Below are 9552 nucleotides of genomic sequence, written 5' to 3'. Positions count from 1 at the left end.
ACCCGAACCCACGTTGAGCTACGAGAAGACCTAATCAAACACATGTGAGCGAAATTCGGCAACGCGTAGTGAGTTTTTTTAATTTTACGAATTTAATTATGTAATTTTTAATTTTTAAGATTTTAATTATGTAATTTTTAATTTTTAGGTTTTTATTTTATTTGTAATTTGTAATATTATTTCAGCTTTTTTAATGAATTTTAATATTATGGAAATATTTTTATTTAAATTGAATTGTGCTCGTCCTTGCGGAAGAGCACAGTTATAGGTGTTGTGCTCTTGCCTAATAGCAGGCAGAAAAAGTGAGGTCGGACCCACAACCGTGCTCGCTAGCAAGAGCACGGTTGTGGGTGCTCTAATTGTTATGATCCAAGTTAAAAACACATGGGGCATGTGGCGCGTGGCCTCAGTGAGGTGGGACAGGCAGCAGCGCGTGTGGACTATACCGTCCATCTTAGTACACTAAATTAATTACATGTAATAATCTAGCCTATTAAATACTACTCGTATATATTTAATGGGGTCTTTTAGTAAGCGTAGAATAATTAACAGTAGCTTCTTTGTAGCGTTGTTTTTCTGACTAACTTTAATTCATTATATTTTACTCATTGAATCGAATTAGAGAAAATAAATATAACACGAGAATCAATTCTAAACTAATTATATATCATTTAATTTCACAAATTAAATGTTCTATCACATTAGTAACTCGGTCAAAATCCTTTCACAAAAGCAATAACGTAAATTGACTGATGCTGGCACATTTCACGTCAATCTACAAAATTAAATAGTGACTACTGATATTTAATTTTCCTTAGCTAAGCCGAAAAATATCAGTACAGTAATTGATTGGGAGGAAAAAGTAGCATGTTGGGGAGATTTAATTATAATAAATATACAAATTTAAAAATCCAAAAGCCCACCTTTCAGTTTCAACCTTATTTGCTCGAAAAATCTGCAGTGGTAGGATTTCAATATTAAAAGTTTACAACTATACATTCAAAAATTTATATTTAAAAAATTACTACTATTTATGTTATAATTTGATTTTGCTCATGTCACGAGTTGACTTGATGAATGCACACTCCACTCCTCTATTGATTGAGTTGTTCAGTTAATGTTTCTTGTCGGTTTGGAATAAATAGGTATAGGTTGAAACATAAGAGGGTGAATATTCGAGCTATAAAGCATTGGTGCAGGCAGATTTTGCAAGGCCTTCTCTATCTCCATAGCCATGATCCGCCTGTGATCCACAGAGACCTCAAGTGCGACAACATCTTCATCAACGGGAACCAAGGCGAGGTCAAGATTGGCGACCTTGTGTAAGTTTTATGTCTCACATATGTGACATGTGATAGAATCCTAAATAGAATTGGATTTTTAGTATAATACATTAACTTGGTATAAGACACATTTTTCCCTAATTAATTAGCTATCAATTAATTATCGTATTAATTGGAATGAAAATGGACGTATAACCAATTACCCATAATATATTCCCTAAATCATAATTAGTCATTATGTTTGACTAATATCACGTTCTTATGCTAATAAGGAAAAGGAGAGTATATGAGCATATATATGTGCGGATTTGATTGCCATTAATTGGCAAAATTGTGGTAGTCATTATAGTAAAAGGAATATTTATTATTTTGATTACTAAGGAAAGAAAAGAACGCATATATGTATATACTTATGGTGTAATTTGTATTGGCATATTGTTGATCAACAAAATCAAATTAAATTATTATGGTAATTATTTAATTTGATTTTAGTATTACTTGGTCAAAAAGAAACGTCCTAATTAAATAGTCACTTTGATGGAAAGGGCTTTGATGTTTTATAATTAGGGTTTGTCCTCTCTCTGCCTATAAATACAAGTGTGGTGATCCCATCATATCACACACATTACAGAGAACACATAAACGAGGGAAAGAGAGAGAAACAAATCCTTGGAGTTGCGCCACTACACCAAAGTCCGAGGAAGTTCTCTCCGTCTTCCCCAATCGCTTCCGCTGTGGATCATAAAGGTAAGTTTCCGATCCATTATGTGTATGGTTAATACGTGAAATACATGATGTTCAAAGATCTTGCTTTATTCATATTCAATTATGTATTCTTGAATATATTATGATAAATAAATTCCAACATGTGGTATCAGAGCCATGGTTGAGAACTCATGTATTTTCGTATTGTTGTAAACCATATTTTTTGAATTTTATTTTGATAAATTATTTGAATCGGTTGTTTTAAAAAATGGTCAGCATATTGTGAATTCAAATATATTGAATTCAATTAGCGTATCACGTAATTGTGGATTTAAAGAATCCACATGACCAATTGGACAATTATGTACGGATTGCCTATCTCTATGAAAATTGTTTTCTGCATGACTATCAATACAGTGGGATGTTTAATTTGGTCCGCATAATTTAATTGTGAATTATATTGATTTTGAGTATGTTAGATTTTCATAAACCGAATCTTGTTTGCATAGTTTCGATTATGGATATTTTTAGTTGATATTTTTGACAATTCATATCTGTATGCTCGATCCCGATAATTAATGGTTTCCATGTTTTGAAATATTTGTTTCCAAATTGATTCATTTTATGTATATAGAATTGATTTGGGTATATTAATTGTGTATACTGTATATAAATTAAGTTTGAATATATGTATTGGTGAATTGATATTTCAATTAAATATTTCATGACTGTGAATCTACCGAAGGCGGTAGAATGAATGATTACATAATTCAATTCTTGTTTTAATATGTATTTTGATTATATTATGTTTATTTTGCAATCACCAAAGTGAGGCAAAATAAGGAGAGTCTATAATCAAATGCATATGAAAAACTGTTTAAGCAATTAATCACTATGTTTGTTGATTATATCATGTTTATTTTGCAATCACCAAAGTGAGGTAAAATAATAAAAGTTTATAATCAAATTAATTGAAAATCTGCTTAAGCAATTACTCACTATACATTGATTATATTATGTTTATTTTGCCATCACCAAAGTGAGGTAAAATAAGAAGAGTTTATAGTCAAATTAATATGAAAATTTGTTTATGCAATTAATCATCATGCTTGTTGTGGCTATTCGGTATCTACATAGTTTGTTTGTCATAAAAAGTCTAGATTCCCAAAGGAAATAGTCTTTTGCGACATAATGAATACTAATGGAGTTAATAATTTAAATTGGTGTCGATTACCCAAAGGTAACGCCAATTTATTATTACTCAATTATTGAACTGGGATATGGATATTAAAAGCATGATTTTTTATTATTGTATGAAGACTACCCAAAGGAGTTTTCATAATTGCCTCATGATATGGGTTTTCAAATTAATGTTCGTGTTATTATTCAAAGCTTTTATATGTGAGCATTCATCTCTTAATTGCTCCTATAATGTAAAAACATATTTTTTTTTCTACTAGTATGTTTACCTCAAACGTTCCCCAACTTAATGGAACTAACTTCTTTGAATGGAAAGAGAAACTTAAGTTCACTCTTGGAGTAACACTGTTGAATGATAAGCCAATTATCTTTTGATCAAAGTAGTTTGGCTGATTGCTCATAATGCTTGAGTAAAATCTAACAGGACTAAGTTTACAGTTCATAAGAATGTTCGTTGCAGATAAAATCTCTCAACTACTGACATTGCAAAAGAATATTTTGCAGAATGTTGAAGATCGCTTCAAAATTGCATATAAGTCTCTTGCAGGAAAACTTATGAAGGATCTCATGAGCATGCAATATGATGGTTCTCGGACCATGGACGAGCATGTGATGTACATGAATAACGCTTCCAAGCTAGGAAAGTTAGGATTATCGGTGGACGGGGGTTTCCTTGCCCAATTCTTCCTAACCTTCTTACCTCCTCAATATGGACCATTTCCAATTCATTATCACTATAAATGATAAGTGGACTTTTATGAATTGATAAACATGTTGGTCCAGGATGAGCAAAAGCTGAAGAAGCATGGAATGAGTGCATCTCAAGCTCACATTGCAACTAAAGGAGCGTCTAAAGGATAATATTCATTCAAATTTATCATTATTATGGCATAAAGGAACTGGATCATATTTCCAGTGAAAGAATTAAGAGGCTTATAAAGTATAATATTCATTCGAATTTAAACTTTACAAGCTTTACCGTTTGTGTGGATTGTATTAAAGGTAAACAAACCAAACACAATAAGAAAAATGCCACAAGAAGCACTGAGCTCCTTGAAATCATACATACAGATATTTGTGGACCTTTTGATGCCCCAACTTTTGGTGGAGAAAAGTATTTTATCACCTTTATTGACGATTATTCGCGTTATGGATATATTTATTTATTGCATGAAAATCTCAGGCAGCAGAAACACTTGAACATTTTGTGACTGAGGTTGAAAGGCAATTAAATAGAAAGGTGAAAATTGTTCGATCTGATAGAGGTGGTGAATTTTATTGTCGTACCACTGAAATGGGTCAATTACCAGGACCGTTTGCCAAATACTTAGAAAAGCATGGCATTTGTGCTCAATACACAATGCTTGGTACGCCTCAGCAGAATGGTGTTGCTGAAAGACGTAACCGAACCCTCATGGAAATGGTTAGAACTATGTTAAGCAATTCTACCTTACCCGTATCGTTGTGGATGTATGCTCTAAGAACTGCAGTGTATATATTAAACCGGGTTCCTAGTAAGGCTGTGCCAAAGACTCCCTTTAAACTTTGGACAGGTAGGAAACCCAGTTTACAGCACCTTCATGTTTGGGGCTGTCCAGCTGAAGCTAGAGTATACTCCCCGCAAGAAAAGAAATTGGATTTTAGAACAGTTAGTGGTTACTTTATTGGTTACCCAGAAAAATCCAAAGGGTATAGGTTTTATTGTCCTGATCATAGCATGAGAATTGTTGAAACTGGAAATGCAAGATTCTTTGAGAAGGTGAGATCAGTGGGAGTACTAACACTCGTAATGCGGTCATTAGTGAAATAAGGGTAGAATTCTATCTTCCCTTAATTCATCAAGAATCAAGTGTGCCAAATATTGTTGAACAACCTAACAATACTGAACACTTGAATGACCAACCACTTAATGATGATGCCGAAGTCATTGAAACAGGTATGGTAGAGCCACCTCCAGAAGTGCCACTAAGGCGTTCTCAACGAGAACGAAGATCGGCCATTTCTGATGACTATTTGGTTTATCTCCAAGAATCTGAATGTGATATAGGAATACGCAACGATCCAGTTTCATATTCACTAGCCATTAAAAGTCATAATTCTAATAAATGGGTTGATGCCATGATAGAAGAGTTGAAATCTATGGATTTTAATGAAGTCTGGGACCTTGTCGCATTGCCTGATGGACACAAGTGCATTGGGTGTAAATGGGTCTTCAAGACCAAATTCGACATGAACGGTTTAATCGAACGATTTAAAGCCAGACTTGTTGCCAAAGGTTACACTCAGAAAGATGGTGTTGATTATAAAGAGACCTTCTCTCCTGTATCAAAGAAGGACTCACTTAGAATCATTTTGGCACTTGTAGCCCATTTTGACTTGGAACTACATCAAATGGATGTGAAAACTGCTTTTCTAAATGATGATTTGGAAGAAGTCTACATGAAACGACTTGAAGACTTCATTAAGAAATGGAATGAAAATTTAGTCTGCAAACTTAAGACATCAATTTATGGACTGAAACAAGCTTCTAGACAATGGTATTTTAAATTCCATGACACTATTACTGCTTTTGGTTTTAAAGAAAACACCGTTGATCGGTGCATATATCTCAAGGTTAGTGGGAGCAAGTTCATATTTTTAGTTCTGTATGTTGATGATATATTGCTTGCTAGTAGTGACATTGGATTACTACATGCCACTAAAATTATCTCTCTAAAAATTCCAACATAAAAGATATGTGTGAGACATCCTACGTCATTGGTTTAGAAATATCACGTGATCGCTCACGTGGAATGTTAGGATTGTCTCAGAAAAGCTACATAGATCAAATTTTAGAGAGATATGGGATGAGTGCATGTTCTCCAAGTGTTGTTCCAATTCATAAAGGCGACAAATTCAGTTTGGATCAATGTCCAAAAGCAGAATTGGAACGTAAAGAGATGGAAAATATTCCTTATGCATCTATTGTGGGAAGTTTGATGTATGCTCAAGTCTATATACCAGACATTAGCTTTGCACTCGAAATGTTAGGTCGTTACCAAAGTAACCATGACATTGAACACTGGAGAGCTGCAAAGATGAATTGAGATACTTAAAGGGGACAAAAGATTGTATGCTCACATTTAGGAAATCTGATCAATTAGAAGTGATTGGATATTCCAATTCAGATTATGATTGATGTGTTGACTTTAGAAAATCAACTTTTGATTACATTCTTCTTATGGCTGGAGGAGCTATATCATGGAAAAGTGTAAAGCAAAGTTCTAATTCAACATTCACCATTAAAGCTGAATTTATGGCTTGCTTTGAAGCATTAATGATTGCAAAATTTTATTTCAGGCCTTGGTATTGTCTCCTCAATATCAATGTCCTTGAAATTGTATTGTGATAATAGTGCAATCGTATCTTTCTGTAAGAATGACAAGTATTCAAATGAGCTAAACACATGGAATTAAAGTTTCTTGTCGTGAAAGATGAAGTTTGGGAACAAATAATATCTATATAATACATAAGCAGCTTATGGTTGCTGATCCATTGACTAAGACGTTACCGCCTAAGACATTTATGGAATAAGTTAACAGAATGAGTCTTGGGTATGGAAACATCTAATCTGTATGTTTCCATGTTGGTTCAGACACTTAAGTTATAGATATTTTGAATTCAATAAAGTTGTTTGTACTTTTCCTGCTTATACTTATTATTTGATATGCATATGTACGTTTTTAGTATTAATGCAGGAGGTCTTGAAATAAGACAATTACGGACGCGGTGTCACTTATAGATTATATTAGAGTGGATATTGGTGATGTGGTACATGGAAGGAACTATATCGATTGAATGATATACGCCCGCCATGACCCGCATTAGTAGTCTCTCTAATATAATACTTATGTTTGCCAATGATGAAAGTATTTATAAAGTCCAATATTATGCGCGCCTTATGTTTATTATGTCTATTTTACTGTGGCTCTGTCAAGTGTGACAAGTGGGAGAATCGAAAACTTTGTGTCCCACATGTTCGCCAAGTGGGAGAATGTAAGTTTTATGTCTCACATATGTGACATGTGATAGAATCCTAAATAGAATTGGATTTTTAGTATAATACATTAACTTGGTATAAGACACATTTTTCCCTAATTAATTAGCTATCAATTAATTATCGTATTAATTGGAATGAAAATGGACGTATAACCAATTACCCATAATATATTCCCTAAATCATAATTAGTCATTATGTTTGACTAATATCACGTTCTTATGCTAATAAGGAAAAGGAGAGTATATGAGCATATATATGTGCGGATTTGATTGCCATTAATTGGCAAAATTGTGGTAGTCATTATAGTAAAAGGAATATTTATTCTTTTGATTACTAAGGAAAGAAAAGAACGCATATATGTATATACTTATGGTGTAATTTGTATTGGCATATTGTTGATCAACAAAATCAAATTAAATTATTATGGTAATTATTTAATTTGATTTTAGTATTACTTGGTCAAAAAGAAACGTCCTAATTAAATAGTCACTTTGATGGAAAGGGCTTTGATGTTTTATAATTAGGGTTTGTCCTCTCTCTGCCTATAAATACAAGTGTGGTGATCCCATCATATCACACACATTACAGAGAACACATAAACGATGTAAAGAGAGAGAAACAAATCCTTGGAGTTGCGCCACTACACCAAAGTCCGAGGAAGTTCTCTCCGTCTTCCCCAATCGCTTCCGCTGTGGATCATAAAGGTAAGTTTCCGATCCATTATGTGTATGGTTAATACGTGAAATACATGATGTTCAAAGATCTTGCTTTATTCATATTCAATTATGTATTCTTGAATATATTATGATAAATAAATTCCAACACCTTGGCCTTGCTGCAATCCTAAGTAAATCGCACGCTGCTCGTTGTGTGGGTAAATATTTCCAAGATTCTTGAAAATCTTTGTTGGTAGGCTTGATTTTTTAAATTTACAATAGGGACACCGGAATTCATGGCTCCGGAGGTGTATGAGGAGGAATACAACGAATTAGTTGACATTTACTCGTTTGGAATGTGCATTCTGGAAATGGTGACATTCGAGTATCCATATAGTGAGTGTACTCACCGGGCTCAAATTTATAAGAAAGTGGTCTCTGTAAGGACTCAAAACCTTGTTGGTGTCATGTTTGGAAGCTGTTTTCTGCATTGTGTGATGAAGCGCTATTTCAGGGGAAGAAACCTGATGCTCTGTACAAGGTAAAGGATGCTGAGGTTCGTAGATTTGTTGAGAAATGCCTAGCAACGGTCTTTGACAGGTTGTCTGCGTGGGAGCTTCTCAACGATCCCTTCTCCAGATAGAGGACTACGTTTATGATCTGATGCCAGAGCGAGTACGATGAATTAGGCCTGATTTTGAGCCAGCAGCATCAGTTGAGTGCTCATCACAGCACCAGCAGCTCTTTAGTCAATGGATACAACAACTTTCTTGGCTATGAACCAGAGAATGACCTAGACTGCAACTCGGTGGAGTATGAGGGCAACGAGATTGATCTGTTCACCAGCCAGGAGGATGGCCATGTGGGAAACAAAGTAGACGTGATGATCAAAGGGAGGAGGACAGAGGACGACAGCATCTTTCTCCGACTGAGGATCGCAGACAAAGAAGGTATAAAATAGTTAAAAGTATAGTTGACTCTGAACAATGTTTTAGCTATGCCCCGAGATTAAAATGAATAACCGTGGAGTTCTTGTTTCTTTGGCCAAAAGTAGTAGTACAGTAGTAGTTTGTGTTGTGATGATGTGTTGATGGTGAAAATGGATGCTGCGTTGCAGGGCCCATTCGCAACATCTACTTCCCGTTTGACACTGAGACGGACACAGCCCTGTGTGTGGCGACTGAGATGGTGGCGTAAGAAGTCTTGTAGTCTGTTGCAGCGCATGTCCTAGCCCGTTGCAAGAATGATCACGGCTTGTCATTCGTCTCCACCAATGCCTGTGTAAGAAGTCTTGTAGTCTGTTGCAGCGCATGTCCTAGCCCGTTGCTCCCTCAGTCGAGGCAACAGGTATGTAAAGCTCGTCGTATACTGTGAGTTATGATAGTTTTAGTGCAGCTGTGTAGGTTGTGAAGGTGAGTTGAAGAAGATGAGTTCATGTACATTTTGCTAACTGATGTATAACAAAAAAAATTCATGCTTCAGATTTGATTTTGATATATTTATCTTCATTTTCTTTATATGAAATCTGGTGTATTGGTTTTGGATATATTTGCAACTTTAATGGTGCTTGGGTTGTATTTAAAATTAATTACTACTATAGGTGGAATTACTATATAGAGAAAATGGAGACATATTTACGACACAAAACACTAACTGCAGCAGCTTATAT

At 34.7% G+C, this 9552-nt stretch overlaps 1 protein-coding gene across 1 annotated transcript; it reads left to right on the top strand.

Moving 5' to 3' along the window:
- The first annotated feature begins 391 nt into the window (after positions 1–391).
- Positions 392–9201, top strand: LOC121807973 (probable serine/threonine-protein kinase WNK1). The gene is made up of 7 exons (XM_042208309.1): positions 392–414; positions 1146–1315; positions 8051–8101; positions 8166–8323; positions 8398–8511; positions 8554–8833; positions 9001–9201. Exons 1-7 carry the CDS (start codon positions 392–394, stop codon positions 9078–9080), a joined length of 876 nt encoding a protein of 291 aa, XP_042064243.1. The 3' UTR covers positions 9081–9201.
- The last annotated feature ends 351 nt before the right edge of the window (positions 9202–9552 follow it).

This window comes from Salvia splendens, chromosome 6, assembly GCF_004379255.2.
Source record: "Salvia splendens isolate huo1 chromosome 6, SspV2, whole genome shotgun sequence".
Lineage (NCBI taxonomy): Eukaryota > Viridiplantae > Streptophyta > Magnoliopsida > Lamiales > Lamiaceae > Salvia > Salvia splendens.
The sequence above is the reverse complement of the archived record's forward strand: the minus strand, read 5'-3'. Positions and strand labels throughout refer to the sequence as shown.

What these genes read in the sequence shown, in the direction of transcription:
- LOC121807973 (XM_042208309.1), top strand. Translation starts at nt 392, where the DNA reads ATGTGGCGCGTGGCCTCAGTGAG. An exon ending in GCACGCTGCTCGTTGTGTGG is followed by an intron (nt 8,102 to 8,165) that starts GTAAATATTTCC and finishes AATTTACAATAG; the next exon opens with GGACACCGGAATTCATGGCT. An exon ending in TTTATAAGAAAGTGGTCTCT is followed by an intron (nt 8,324 to 8,397) that starts GTAAGGACTCAA and finishes GCGCTATTTCAG; the next exon opens with GGGAAGAAACCTGATGCTCT.